Source organism: Drosophila gunungcola, chromosome 3R (genome assembly GCF_025200985.1).
Source record: "Drosophila gunungcola strain Sukarami chromosome 3R, Dgunungcola_SK_2, whole genome shotgun sequence".
NCBI classification, from domain to species: domain Eukaryota; kingdom Metazoa; phylum Arthropoda; class Insecta; order Diptera; family Drosophilidae; genus Drosophila; species Drosophila gunungcola.
The window spans coordinates 54,943-70,778 of NC_069139.1; the positions used below are offsets into that span (position 1 = coordinate 54,943).

Here is a 15,836-nt window from a genome sequence, read left to right on the forward strand (position 1 = left end):
ACTTCTCGATTTTCATCCGCCGCTTTCTCTCCCCACTCTACGCTTTTTGGCACTCCCAGGACACACTTTGATTTTCATAAGTAAATGTTGGACCTCGATTTTCACCTAGCCAAGCTAACGAACTCGTCTCCAGAGCAAACACAACAGCGGGGCGGAGAGGAAGATGAAGAGCCATGGGATGCGTTGAGCGCTTTTAGAATCGATTACAAATTATTTGAGCTGGGCGAAATGACTTATGAGACACAAAAGAGTCCAAAAGACGGACAATGGCCACCACACACGGCTGTGCAAGTTATCATTGGGGGGCGAATCATGGGAATGAAAGAGAGCTGCGTGATAAATTCGCTGCTTTGTCCTGTGACCTGGTCAAAGGGATACTCCGCTTTTGTTAGCATTTTGACATCAACAAATTGAACAAAGAAAAAGCGCCACGCTCAACAGAAAAAAAATTGATATTAATTTTAGCACATTCTTGCCGGTGATTTATGCTCACGTTTTGATGAATTTTCAATTTTAAACTTAACTCACAAATGCCAAAATTTATGTTTGTATAACATTTACTTACAATGAAATTTATCTCTTCTTCTTTCAGGTAAGTTTGCACTACGACGAAAAAGAAAACGTAAGTCGGCATCATTTTGGCCAATAATTTATTTATTAATTACCCCGAAGGGACGGCAAACAGCAGAAACCGAGAAACTTCCTGCCCATTTCCGTGAAACCTTTTAAATAATTAACAATGAGCAACGTAATCGATTTTCATATAAATCGAGATTTATTTTTCCGACGAAAAATAGCAAGGGGAGCAACAGAAAACAATTAATTTATTTTCCCTAGTTGCGCATTTTTATAGTGCAATTATCACGCCCTTCGATTCGAGTGGGATACACACTCGCATCCTGGGTAGCTATCCTATAAATTAGTTAAACAAGCCAAAGAAAGAAACAAAACCCACGATTCTAACTGCTTCTATTTGGACAGTTGATTAATCGACAAACGCATTATGTATTACTAATGTCTTTTCCTTACTCATATGGCCTGCTTGTGTGGGTTTACAACTTTTGTTTCTCTCCTTGCGTGCAACCGATTCCCAATTAAGTCGTTGCTCAAAGTGTCATCAATAGGCTGCCCAAATTGGAAATTAATTGCCAGCAAATTTGCCGCTTATTTGTCTAAGTATCATTTGCCGTAAAGGAGATAAACGACCCTTAAAGTTGAGAGTTATATTTTGGTCTATAAGGTTTCACCTCCTTAGCCTGTACTTTTTTTTTTTTTTTAGAAAAGATACAACTTTTGTGTATTTCTATGTCTCACTTATTTTTTTTTTAGCTTTTTACTCAATTATGAAAAGAGATTATTAAGTGCGAGCTGCGCTAATTTAGCGCGTAATTGAGTGTGGCCAGGGGGTTGGTGACGTAGAGGTAGAGGTGTTGGGGGCGGACAGAAGACAGACGACTTTTCCCGGCTGAAGCGTGTGTGCATCGTCTTTGGTTTTCTTGGGTAAAACGCCAAGCTGTCGCCTCTTGCCTGTTGCCTCATAATTTTTGCAGCATTACTAGGCAGACTGCCTCACGTACGAACAACGTGCCGGAGGGAAGGTGTATATATTTGACGCATATTAGGTGCATTTCATTTGCGTGATTTACCAGCCAAAATGTAGCCATTTTCTAGTGCGGTTGCCTGTGGGCTCTCCATGCAAGAGAAATGTCTCTGCTTTGTCCCTCCGAAGGGAAGATATATCTACTGGCGACTGACGGATGAAAATTCCGGAGCGCGGAGCGGAAGACCGGGAATCTGGCAGACTTTAAGTTCAACAGGTGGCGTTTGCCACAGCTACTTTGTTAAAAATTTTTGCCGGGGATTTCTAGGCATAGTGCTTGGACGTCTGCCAAAATGCAGTGTATACGACTCTCCGTTTGCACGGCAGCAACGTCATCGCTTTGGGTTATGACTGACAAGATGAATGTTTAATTGACCGCAAATAGAAACAATAAATTATGCCAACAAAAGTTGCCAATCCCCCAGCTGCAGCCGTAGTTAATAAAAAAATTGGCTGAATATTTAAAATGAGCGAGTCGCGGAAAGAATTCATGTGGTACGATCAACGCCTTATTAGCCACAGCAACTGGGCAATCTTGTGAAATTGACAAATCCGGCATATGTTTGTATTCAGTTCATAGCGTAAAAAGACTCTCTGAAATTACTTCTACACATTTTTTGATTTAGTTAACCTAGATTTGTTGTTTCGGTGACTAATTAATTTATTTCTTAAAATTTCTTTTTGTTTTAACAATACAAAATGTAATGTTAACTTAAACCAAAGTGTAAGCAGAAAAAGAATTCATTTTCAGAATGTAAATTCTTTTTCTCCGTCCAAATCAACAGACAGACGAGGCAATTTTCGCCAAAGACTGAGAAAATATAAACAAAGCCCAGACAGCTAACTGGATCACGATCCACTCAGAGAAAAGAGTCTCAGAAAAAATACATTAAAAGGCAATATTTATGGATGACTTTTAAAATGAAGATAAAAAATCAACATTAGATAATCAAAAATCTTTTGAAACTGGCTCAATCTGTTGAAACTTCTTTTTAGAGGCCCAAACAATCTGATAAATTTTATAATACTCTCTGCGCGGGTATAATAATATTAACATCGTTGTTTTTAAATAAATAACGCCTCAAACACCATAGGAACTATCGAATAATTGAGTTGCAAATCATTATAGCTTCAATGTTTTTAAACGCAAGTAAATCATATTTTAAAGTTTTCAAGAATATTCAATTTTTGCAATAGCTGCAAGGGTATATGAACTTCGGCTTGCCGAAAATATTTTTGCATATCTGAGCTTTAAATTTTAAGCAGAACATATCTGAGCTTAAAATTTTAAGCAGAACAATGTGAAGATTGCGATTTAATTTTCAGTACGTTTTCCTTTTCCCGTTTTTACTTCAATGGATGTGACTATAATGCGAATCAGCAGACCAAAACATTAGCAATCTAAATTCATTACACATATATATGTACACGTATTATACATACGAAAACAATAAACTAAAATGTTAAAGTTGTAGCGAATGAACATAAACAAATCGAAATCAAAGGCTTATGGCGCAACAGTGAAAAATGTTTCGATGTAGATCTAATAGTTTCATTAGCCATCGCTAGACCGTGTTTCTTTTTAATTGCTTTGAAAAATAATTCCGAATCCGCTGCTTTAATTATTACAGAAAAAAAAAAAAAAAAATACTTACAAAAAAACTAATAAATTATAAATTATATGTTATAACGGACAGACGGACATGGCTATATCAACTTGTCTAGTGATGCTGATATATATATTTTAAAGGGTCAGCAATGTCTCCATTTACTCCGTTGCAAACTTTTTTCTGAAATTATTATACCATCCCGAGGGTATGAAATGGTAGTGGTCTTATTTGAGGCCAAACCATCTTCCAAGACTCTCTACTTGCACAGCTTGACTTCTATTACGCCTTACTGCATTATGATTTTCAAATTAGCGACGAATTCATTAAATTTATGTGTCACTGTAATCTGCGGCTTGCCACACATTTGTGGTTTGAAGTTGTATTTTACAGATGGTATGGTATTTTCTCGTGGCCAACCACCAAGAATTGCAGCCTAAAAGGCACTCTACATTCAAGAGCATTCGAGTAATCAACTGACACGGATACACGCTAAATGCCTTCAATTTCTGTCGATCAGTCAGCCACTGGTCCAGCGATCTCAATTTGCAGCCTCTCTTCCTGCTTCCCTAATTACTATTTCCGTTGCAATTCAATTATGGCAAATTTAGATGGGTGGCGAGTGTGGGTTTAGTTTAATTACGTTCCTTGTCACATGCAGGCGGACAACCTGCTGACAGGATTTTAGAGGTTTGATCTGGGCATAACTTTGTCGCTTCTCCCCTGCGAATCTCTATCAAAATCGCAAATTAACTTTTCCGCGCGGCTTACGCGCTCTCCCTCAACAAGTGTGCTCAAGTTTCACATTGTTTTGTCATTTTTATACCCTTGCAGAGGGTATTATAATTTCAGTCAGAAGTTTGCAACGCAGTGAAGGAGACACCTCCGACCCTATAAAGTATATATATTCTTGATCAGCATCACTAGGAGAGTCGATCTAGCCATGTCCGTCTGTCCGTCCGTTTCTACGCAAACTAGTCCCTCAGTTTTAAAGCTATCTGCATGAAACTTTCCCTAAAGTTGTCTTTCTATTGCAGGTAGTATATAAGTCGGAACGAGCCGGATCGGACGACTATAGCATATAGCTCCCATAGGAACAATCGGAAAAACAAATTTAAAAAAATTGTACCTTTTTTTTTTTGTTAATTTTTTTTTAGTTCTTCGACACATAGTAATGGTTAATTATTTCAGAATTACGGTTTAAATTTCATCAAAATCGGACGACTATAGCATATAGCTCCCATAGGAACAATCATAAAAATTAATCGAAGCCTCGCTGTTGCCCGCACCCAGCAAACACGCTCCACAAAGAGAGAAAAGCTGTCGGAGGCGTGTCAAACTTGAGCGTATAACCAATTTCGTGCTGCAGGAAGGTTGTCTGCGTTGGCCCTGCTAGTTATTTTGATTTTGCCGCTAGGTTTGACACGGTTCCTTCCTGCAGTCTCATAAGGATTGCCCGTTTTCATCCCCTGCGCAATGGAAACAGCCCCTGCTTTTAGGAGTCAATATCCTGCGGCAACTATAGTGGCAACAAATGGGGCACTGGCATTTAAAATAATATTAAAATTGTTAAAAACATTTCTTTGCAGATTGCAGTGTAGAGTTTTTCATTCAAACCCTATATACCCTATTCAGAACGACAAGTGAAAGCGCTGTGAACTGCAAATGAACCGGATTAAATTTCAGCTATACAAAAACGAAAAGGTTAAAGGATATACAGGCAAAACCAGCCAACTAATTGCTGATATCTGTGCGTCGTGCTTGTGTGCGTGCAAGGACTAAGCTGGCTGGCAATTCACACATATACTCCTCCCATTGCATATATGCGGATGTCAAAGGGATAGCAACTAAAACGCTGGCCACTCAAACACGTCGGCAATGGCTTAACTTGTTGCACCCAAAGCCAGGGAGCAGAGTTAAAAGTTGAGCTGTCCGTTAGTTACACCTGCAGCTGACCGTTGGCGGCTTATACCTTCCGTAGGCTTCATAAAAGGTCCTGGCCCATAGCGGACGACTCATAAATTATGAAGAACATGAAAATGCAGCACGTTAAACACGTTTTCTGTCAATTTAATTTGTAATTACTCACTGCGCTTATCTAAAAGCTCCTCCTGGGAGATGGCGAGCAATTGGTTGCTTCTTGGCTTAATTAAAATTGGCAGCTGCTAACCCGCAGCCCAAAAGCAAGCTACTTGCACGTGATTTCATTGCTAATTATTGTGTGTGGCTCCGAGAGCTCGACCAAAGTGTCATCATCCATCTCCTCCAGCCAGGGCCCTCAGGTGTTGGCCAGTCTACGTGCCGCAAAATTCACTTAGAGCTGTATCCCTGCATCGGATTCACCTCTATTAATAGTCACATGCTATTCAGACATTAGACATGGTTCCGCTTCTTCAATTTGCATTCGACTTGTGCTTAAAAATCACCTTTGTTATGGGAAGTAATAATAGGTAGCAGTTAATTGATCAAATCACAATTTAAAATCAGTATTATTTACTTTACATAGGTACGAACAAATTCTTTTTATTAAACTCAAGTCAGTACTCCTAATATAACACACTCATCCGCATTTTGGTCCCTTTAAGGTAACCCATAAGAAGAATACCACATTATGTGTACAAGTTTCGTTTCATTTGGCCGCCGGCAGACACAAGAAGTCTTAAAAGTCTTTCACATGGCTTAGATGGGGGATAAAACCCAACTGAAATTCGCTTAAAATAGAAAACATATTATAATAGTTACAGCCTTGTTCGGCGGTTATATAATTTCATTCAGTGTTATTGTGGTGGCAGTGTCTAAGACTATATGTAACTGTGTCGTGTGTTTGGCTTTCGCTTGCCGGCCGGCCGCCGCATAAGTTGTTCGACAAGTTTTTCCGCTTCCATCAGGTATGAGCTCATCACCTCTAACCGCTCGATCAGCTGTTTTCTTCACGGAGTCTCTACACTTAGGGATGCGAAACGAGCGGGCAGTAAGGGGCTCTTCTGAAGTCATTAATTTGACGATGCTAAATGAGAATTTATGTGTCTACTGCAGCGTCATGCCCAAACATTTTTCAACGCTTGACAGAAAGACCGAAAAGAGTCACTCCGAGGCCCGAAACCCGTTCTTGTTGTTCAGATGTCATTAACACTCGTTGCCCGGCATGACCAAAACAACACAACAAATTAAACCAGCAAAATACAACAACAATTTAAACAAGAAAGCTTGAGACAGAGTTTCTAAAGGTTCATTACGCAGGCTAACTAATGTAGTAGGCTCATACACACACTAACACACATATATTATTATACCGATTCTTACACAATACAAATAATTATACAACACCAATATACGAAACTTATGTTGAGTTATGTTATGTTAAGTAACATGAACTGTAAGAGGATCTCTCTGAGAGGTCATTCTGAAACTTTGAATGTGAGCGAGTGGTAGCATTAAGACGTGTTAGAATAAAGAGTTGATAAACACCTACCACACTAATTTTTTTAATAACCGAGTATCTTAAGAACCTGAAAAAGAAAAGCTCAGCAATTTGTTACTTTTATTTAAATTTTATTTAACCGAGATATAAATATGAGTTATAAATAAAGGTAGTTCTTAAATGACATTACAGGAGATGCAGTATGCTAAATTTGAACGTTTTTTGCTAGAGTTTTTAATGCTTTCCTCCGACTATTTTAGACTTGCAACGCAATGTAAATATTTTAAAGCCGATTTATACAATGAATTAAATAGATTTGTTTTTTAATTTGTATAACATTTCGGTGCTGGGTGAATCCCCATATGGTGAAGTTGGTAAACCATCACGTGATCCCCTCCAGTTTTGGTTTTGGGTGTCGTTGAAGCTGGCTCTCCGCATTTCATTTTACACCATAATTGAAGCTTATTTGTTGTCAGCCAAGCCGTGTAATGAAAGAGCCAAGCCAAACAAAATGGACAGCAGAATTCTTGGGTTTTTAATGTCTTTGTCTTTGCTCTGCTTGAGTCTTTTGAATCTTCTTTTTTGATGCGCATCCCACAGATCAAACTAATTTCTTCAAAATATTTGGTTGTTTTTAGTGAGGGTTGGTAGCAAAACTTGAGTTCGGATAGACCCTACCCAGTTATAGTTATGTTCGGAAACCCTAAAAATGGTGTACAAAGTAATCCTAAAAATTTGTGAATAGTTTTGGTCGGCCGACCAACAATAATATTCTTTTTTACTCTGTTTCTTTCTTAACTTTCTTGCAAGGAGTGTTGATACCCTCTTGTATCTTCTCGATCAAAAAAAGGAAATACCGAAAAAAGTAATCTGTCGGAGCTCAAACTTCACGGCGAGGTAGAAGTTATGGCTCCCATAACCATCAGGTGTTTTCATTTAATTTGCGAAAAATGTTTGCCTGCAGTCTGTGGCTGGCTAAGATGAATGGCCAAGAAGTGAGGTGGTGCTCTATCTGCGTCTTTGTATGCGCATACGCCCAGCAAAACCCCAAAGATAAAAATTATTAAAGTAGGGGATTAATACAAAAGCGAAACATTTCCTTGTGAGGCAAGGATTCATTTTTCCGTTTCCAAAAATTCAGTAGCGGACAAAGAAAAGTCAAACATGTCAGAAATGACTTAAGCTGATAAAGGTGTCATATTGCCTTTGCCATCAGAAAATAGACCCCTCCGCGCGATATTAGCGCCAAAGTTGGCTTTTCAAATAATTTAAAACTTTCTTTAAAAATAAAAAAAATAACATTTTTTTAAAACCATAAACACAATTTAAAAAAATTTACGAAACGAAAAAATGTTGCCTGTCTGGATCTCTTTGTCTGCTTCTTTGTGCAATGTACATAAAATCATATCTGCTCTATCTGCGTCTTTGTATGCGCATACGCCCAGCAAAACCCCAAAGATAAAAATTATTAAAGTAGGGGATTAATACAAAAGCGAAACATTTCCTTGTGAGGCAAGGATTCATTTTTCCGTTTCCAAAAATTCAGTAGCGGACAAAGAAAAGTCAAACATGTCAGAAATGACTTAAGCTGATAAAGGTGTCATATTGCCTTTGCCATCAGAAAATAGACCCCTCCGCGCGATATTAGCGCCAAAGTTGGCTTTTCAAATAATTTAAAACTTTCTTTAAAAATAAAAAAAATAACATTTTTTTAAAACCATAAACACAATTTAAAAAAATTTACGAAACGAAAAAATGTTGCCTGTCTGGATCTCTTTGTCTGCTTCTTTGTACAATGTACATAAAATCATAAACCAAAAGCGGAGACTTTCGAAGAGAAAGGTATTAAAAAACCTTATCGCTGCCAATTGCAATTGCAGTTTCCATTTCGGATGCAGTGCCTAATTTGCCAGCATTGTGTGTGGTCCAGCAGGAATTGAGTTGCCTGTGAATCCCCTGTGATTGCCAACACCTAAACCCATTGTGCGTTGACATTTTTAATTACACACTCTGGCGATGCCGTCTGTGTCACCCAACGAATGCTAAATGATGCTTCTGGCCAGTTTGGGAACTTGGATTGGATATCGCATGCAGCATACGGAATGCAACTTGTAGCGAGCCAATGCACTAAAAAATAAATCTCTTAAGTTGGACAAAATCCAAAAAAAAAAATTATATTTAAATTTTGTTAAACATAAAATCTAAAACTCGTGAAACAATATTTTGTATTGGGTGCTATAATGTTTAAAAACAAAATCACTAAAGATTAATAACTCTATCCGCTTTTTAGCTGAGTGCAGGAACTTGCAGCATGCAGCCTTCATTTGAGCCGCCTTGCCAGCTGGAGTAGCGAAAGTAGCAGCGTTACAGTCATTTGACACACTGTCGTTCGGCTCTTTCCTGCCACTACTAGCACCATCCCTTCGGAACCAGCCAAATAAAGGCTTCCCAGCGGTTTGGGGTGTGGAGTGGTAGATCAGATCAGAATGCAAAAAGGAGAAATCCGTTGACGATGTCGTGATGTAAAGCAAACAAAGGACGATAAGAGGCGGAATGGCTAAGAGCTGAGAATCCGAAAGGGAGTAAGATGGCCCGAAAGGAACAGCAACAGATTTTGACTGGATTTTCTCCGCACTAGCTGGGGCTTTTTCGTGCTTGTTCCTACTTTTAACGCTAATGCAATTTGATGCGTCACAAAACCGCACACATAACATGCACTTCCAGAAGCAAACTCCCAAGCCCATCTGTGTGAGCCAACAAAAGCCGCTGCGAAGGCGTCAACACCAACAGCAAATCCTTAACAGAAAAGGATTTTCAACACATTTGCTTCTGCGTTGTATAGTTTTAGGCGTAGCTCGAAGCACGTTAAGTCCTCGCCCAGCCCACACCAATTGCCACCTTCAGCTTGCAAAAAAGAATAGCTCACAGAAGCCAGCTATTATTTCGCACCTGTCCTGGCCAGAGCTTCCCTGAGTTAGTGCTGCCAATACCCTGTTAAAAAAAAAAAATTATGAAAAAAATAAAGAGAGCAGATGCCAACTTCGGCAAGATGAACTTATTTACCCCTGCTGAATATACACACATGAACAACGTATTCCATTAAAGGGATGTTTACGAATTTATATAGAGTGGGAAAAAAAGTTTACAAATATTTGTTTGAAATTTCAGTGCAAAGTGTACTTAAACTTATTTTGCCCTCTTTAAACTTATCACACAAGGTAAAAAACAGCTACAAAACACATATATATAAATGTCTACTTTACTGCGTTGAAACCATTCGAATTTGTTTAGTTTATTTTCCCATATTTAAAGGCAAAATGCAATTGTTGTTTGGCATCAATGACTCAAATAGTAAGGATTAAAAGCTTTTACAACTTATTTCAGAATCCAAGTTCATGTTCAAAGTTTTCCTTTTAAAAAGCTAGTGGGACAGCTCGGCTGCACTGCTCTGCCCTTGAGTGCCGGTCTTATCATTATCACGGTCGCTTCCCGTTCAATAGCTGCCCGTTTGCCGTGAACTGCATTTATGCAAATACCCGCATTTCGCTTTTCAAATTTCGCCCGTCTTACAATTCCATTTCTCTGTCCCTCCTCCGCCCTGCTGATCTGTGTGTTGCAACAAGTTCGTTCCGTTGTGGGCTGCAACTTCTTGGCGTGTTTTGCTTTCGCATTAAGCCAATACTGAGTTTTGTTACTGAAATATGGGCGTCATTCTTTACGTAAAGAGCCAGGCTCAATACGAAGAGAAATCCCTGGCACAGGCTGCCCTCTTCCCCATCCGCTCACTTTATTTACTTTCACTTGTCTTGGTAAATCTGCACAATTTCTTGGTTGGATATCGTTATTGGTCGTGTCTGTGGTCGTGTCTGTGGTCGTGTCTGTGGCTGTGATTGTGGCCAAGGGGGTGCTGTGGGTGGCTAAATGGTTGTGCTGCTGCTTAGTGTCACAAATCTGAACGATTTGAGCTTTTTAATGCGATTTGCCCGGCTCCTCGCTGATTGATGCAGTCCTTGTCGTCGAGTGCATAGGAAAACCCTTATAAGAATAAAACGGGAAATCCAAAATTTTTGGACAAATCTGTTGATTGCTAACAAAGTGCTGAGACATCTGCTTAAAGATTAGAAAACTGCCATTATATATGCTTTCGTTTACTTGAATTAGTTTAAAACTTGCAAGTCACGCCGAAAAAGCCTCTTTTCTTGTAATTTCCTAAGAAATTGGTGTCATTCATTTAAAAGAGACAAATAAAGACCATATACGTTTACATAGAACAAATATAAATACATGTAAACATTTTTATACCCTTGCAGAGGGTATTATAATTTCAGTCAGAAGTTTGCAACGCAGTGAAGGAAACATCTCCGACCCTATAAAGAATATATATTCTTGATCAGCATCACTAGGAGAGTCGATCTAGCCATGTCCGTCTGTCCGTCCGTTTCTACGCAAACTAGTCTCTTAGTTTTAAAGCTATCTGCATGAAACTTTTCCAAAAGTTGTCTTTCTATTGCAGGTAGTATATAAGTCGGATCGAACCGGATCGGACAACTATAGCATATAGCTCCCATAGGAACAATCGGAAAAATAAATTTAAAAAAAATTATAACTTTGTTGTTTTTATACCCTTGCAGAGGGTATTATAATTTCAATCAGAAGTTTGCAACGCAGCGAGGGAGACATTTCCGACCCTATAAAGTATATATATACTTGACCAGCATCACTAGCAGAGTCGATCTAGCCATGTCCGTCTGTCCGTCCGTCTGTCCGTCCGTTTCTACGCAAACTAGTCTCTCAGTTTTAAAGCTATATGCATGCACTTTCCCAAAAGTTGTCTTTCTATTGCAGGTAGTATATAAGTCGGAACGAGCCGGATCGGATGACTAAAGCATATAGCTCCCATAGAAACAATCGGAAAAAAAAAATAAAAAAAAATTATAACTTTGCTGTTTTTTAATTTTTTTATTTAATTCTTCGACATATAGTAATGGTTAAATATTTCAGAATTACGTTTTAAATTTCATCATAATCACTAGTTCATTAATTGTTCATTCAAACAAATGATCAACTTTTAATTTATTGTGGTTTTGGTTACTTCGAATTTGATTCAAAGTAATTGTACTCATGAACAGGTTTAATGCTCTGGACCAAATGGAACTGAGTCAGCAGCCACAGGCTGAGTAAAGACACCTGTTCATTAACCAGCCACCTTTGTATTTCTGCAATATGCAATATCAGTGCCAAAGCCCGGCGGTCTCCTCCCGTTTTATTCGCTGAGTACTTACACTTGGAAAATAATTTATCATGACAAGTCAATATCGATAAACAAACGTTTCAAGCATACAAATTCTAAATTAACTATTTGTTATAAAACTGGTCTTATTATTGGTCTTCGATTTTACATTGCTAGAAAGAAATATCGCTTCTTAAATTTTGTATCCTGCATTTATGACACTAGTTTACAGCCGAAATACGCCAAAGCCGCTGATACAAAGATATTGTTAAAATTTGGCTTGTCATATAGCTGCTATATGTTTTTGAACATACACGCAAGTCAATCATAATTTTAATGTTTTCAAGAACATTTAATTTTTGCAATAGCTGCAAGTGTATATGAACTTTGGGTTGCCGAAGTTTGCTTCCTTTCTTGTTTTTTTTTTTTAATTTTGTAAAGTAGTGTAATTAAAAATTAATAATAATATAATCGGATGCCGTGTTTTTTTTTTCAGTGGATGGCCGGTGCAAACATTTTTCGCTTGATTTGCTGCACAGATGTTGCTTATGCTGTCGATGCAGTTATCATTGATGTTGCCTGCAGCCGTTAATGCGCCGCGCATGCTCAATGAAGTGGAAAAATCGACGAAGGCGACGACATGCCATGAACTTGTTGCAGGTTGCAATTGTGACAGGTTGCGAGTTGCTGCTGTCGTTGCAATTGCTTTTGTCGTTTCAATTTTGTCCGTGTCTTTTAAGTACCGTTCGGCATTCAACTTCGCTCATCTGAACTTAAATGCTAACCGAATGATGTATGATTGCCGATGTTGTTGCTGCTGCAACTGCTCATTAATCATTGTTTTCGGGGGTGGCATGGGCAGCCCCCTTCGCCCTCAGGGCCTAATTGTGCATGCAGCATCGGAAGCAACAGTGCCGCTACATCGTTTCGCTCTCATCACTGCCTTATTACATTAAATATCCTGTTCGAATGCCTTGGATGTCCACCACAAAACTGGCAAAAATTAACGCGTGGGGGTGACAGCGGCATTGTAATGAGCGAAGGACAGGAAAGTGTTTGGTAACGGTACGTGGACCGAGACCCAGCCAGGGTCGTACATCAATGTCGGGATAAAGGAAGGAAGGCAAGTCAGAACACATTTGCACTGAAAAAGGAAAAAGTGTTCTTCACTACTAAGGAGCATTGTTTTTTTTTTTTACCTCTTACTCGTAGACTAAAAAAAGGTATGGTATTCGCTGAGGTATATTTATTTTTGATAAATTATAAGAGTTAGAGATTTGAGACTTGACAATAATTAAGTAAATTAAAATATAATAAAGCTATTGTTACAACTTTAGCAATTATTACTTTTTCAAAAAAATTTTCATTTATATGAACGTAAAACCTTGTGGAGTTAGGCATTTATTGCAAGAGAACTTGCTAGCGTCCACATGGCTGTCACATGTGCCCTGGCCACGACTTCATATGCGAGTGTGTACTGCCGTGAATTCGCGGATCTTCGTTCTTCCCGTCATCGGCCCCTTCGTCGACCTTTTCAATTGCCGTTGCTGCGTCGCGTGTTAACATAAAAAACCGGCTACAATGTTGGAAAGTCAGTCAGGCGACGTCATTTCCGTTTGTTGTCGTCATTAAAATGCAAGCCAAGCCACGCTCCGCTGCACTTTGGCACTACTTCTGATGATGATGACGACTACAACTGCAACGGCAGTCGGGTAATAACAACTTGAAGAACAACAATACGTAATGCTGAAATTCTATTAATTAGTTTGCCAAGCTGCCCATGAAATGACACTTTTGTAGCACTTAAAGAAATTTGCTGTGAAACGCGTAAACAAACTGACAGCCGGCTGACAGTCAGTGAAAGTGATGGAAGAGGGATATAAAGGTGGGACTGGGCAAAGTGAGACATAAATAGTTTTGTTATTATGCTTCTGCATTTTTGTAGCTGTTTTGGTAATCGATGCCGTTGACAAGTTTGATTGTTGAGAATGGAAAAGAAACACGTGTCAGTTGGCCCGACCTCCCATGCTGCGGCGAGTAAAGGGTGCCAGTTTGCTGACAAGTGTAATGCGATAGGAAATAAGTTGGACACAAATTGCTTAGGAAGAAAATCTGGTTGTGGGAAGATCGGGGGCGCATGCAGGTCCAGAGGCAGAAGCCTGGAGATCGACGCCGGAAATTGAATTCTTGGCGGAGTGTGTGCATGCAACAATTTTTATAATGTTCAGTGTTTCCTCGTATTTCCATATCACATTGTCCGCTCTCTTGCTTCTGTTGTCATTTCAATGCCTTGATGCAAAAGTTTTGACAACATGTCCCACTTTGTCATGCCATTTTAATTTTCAACGTTTTCTCTACACTAAGAAAATCATTTATTTATTATTTTTTGTATAAGCATCTTAATCTTAATTGAATTGTCAAAAGGCACATATATATTGGCAAAAAAATTAATATGTTTAATATGTTTTGAGTAAACATTAGGTTTTGTTTTTTGTGTGGGCATGTCCCATTCTATTCGCGCCCTATATTTGCTTCTGTGATTTTTTTTACTTTGTATATGTTGCTGTTGGCGCTGCCCTTTGCCTTTTTGCTCTAGCTTCTGCTCGTATTATGACAAAGTCGAAAAGTTTTTATTGGTTACAAAGAAAGGCGTAAATGCAGCGCGAATAAAGGGGTCGGGACAGCCGGAAATGCGAGGAAAACAGGAGGCTAGGCAATGATTTATTTGGTGCACGAAACGAAACACCAAAACGAAATGCAGCGCAACGAAATGAAACCATCAAAAACGTTGACATCGTTACGCAAAAGCGGAAATGACAATGATGATGTGCGCCAAATGAAACTCTGGTCATACTCCCGCTCTGCACCAATCTTCGTCCTGATTTCAAATGAAATTCAATGTGGCTGTGATCTGGTTGTGCGGTAGTGTGTCTGGATGTGCGGGTGCGATTCCTGTGTTAGCTGCCATTAAAAAGCGTAAAATTTAAAAAATCGAATATTTCAATATCAACGGAAATCTAAGAAGCACAAAAACAAGGAATAGAGGGCGAAGTTGGATAGCTGCATCAGCTGCTGCCCTGATTCGCTTACTGTAGGGTATTATGTACGATTATACCATGTCTAAACAAATCAATTCTAACTTTAAAATACAACTCGAAATATATGATTAAGAAGGTTATGAGATAAAATCCCGTTGTAGAATAAGATAAAGATATTATATATTACCCATTCTCTCTTACCCATATAACCCTTTAATTACCACTCCATATCCGACTAACACATCTGTGTCTATTTCTCTGTTTGCATTCACAGGTAGCGACCATGATGTCCTGCCCCCTTCCCATGCAATTACCGATACCGATACCTTCAATACACAAAACAGAATTTGCACCGGTTCACATTGGAGTCAAGGTAAGTTAATCCAATCTTTCATTACATCATCCACTCCAGCCATCTACTCTTCGGAAGTACTTCCTGCTATCCCTTTGCTATCCTTCTCTATTCCCTCCACTTGAACAATTGGTTGCTTACCATTATTAAATAGTAAATTAAGCCCATAAATGCGAAAATCATGCAAATCTGCTGGAACCCGATGGCAAAATGTCAACAAGTGGGGCAAAATGCTAAATGTAAATGTTGCCAACTGAGCACGCATACTCGACTTACGCACACATGTCAAAGAACCCGCTCTATTGTTGGCATTATTGCAAAACGTACACTCATAGACCCAGCACAGATATTTACGTGAAATAATGTGCGGCACTAAATCAAATCGTGGTTGCCCCAAGCTGGCGACCCGCCGATCTTCCGCCCTCATTTGACTGCGGCTTTATTACGAAGTGATCACATTTTAATGATACCAAAATGCACTGCACATTGTTTGTTTCTGCTTAAGAATAATGATGTCAAGCAGCTTTCAGTGGGTGAAAGGGGAGGTAAAAGTTTCAAACATTTTCACGGATTGGGTCACGTTTGATA

General features: G+C 39.0%; 1 protein-coding gene across 7 annotated transcripts in view; it reads left to right on the forward strand.

Annotated features, from left to right (window-relative positions):
• LOC128251996 (polypyrimidine tract-binding protein 1) overlaps positions 1 to 15,836 on the forward strand; it is a 151,201-nt gene that overhangs the window by 19,645 nt on the left and 115,720 nt on the right. For 5 of the 7 annotated variants that reach the window (XM_052979336.1, XM_052979337.1, XM_052979341.1 and 2 more), the window contains 2 exons: positions 593 to 622; positions 15,171 to 15,269. In XM_052979336.1, the coding sequence (XP_052835296.1) occupies positions 593 to 622; positions 15,171 to 15,269 (129 nt within the window). Of the gene's footprint in view, positions 1 to 592; positions 623 to 15,170; positions 15,270 to 15,836 lie in introns of those variants that run through there. The other 2 variants (XM_052979339.1, XM_052979342.1) reach the window with 1 other exon arrangement.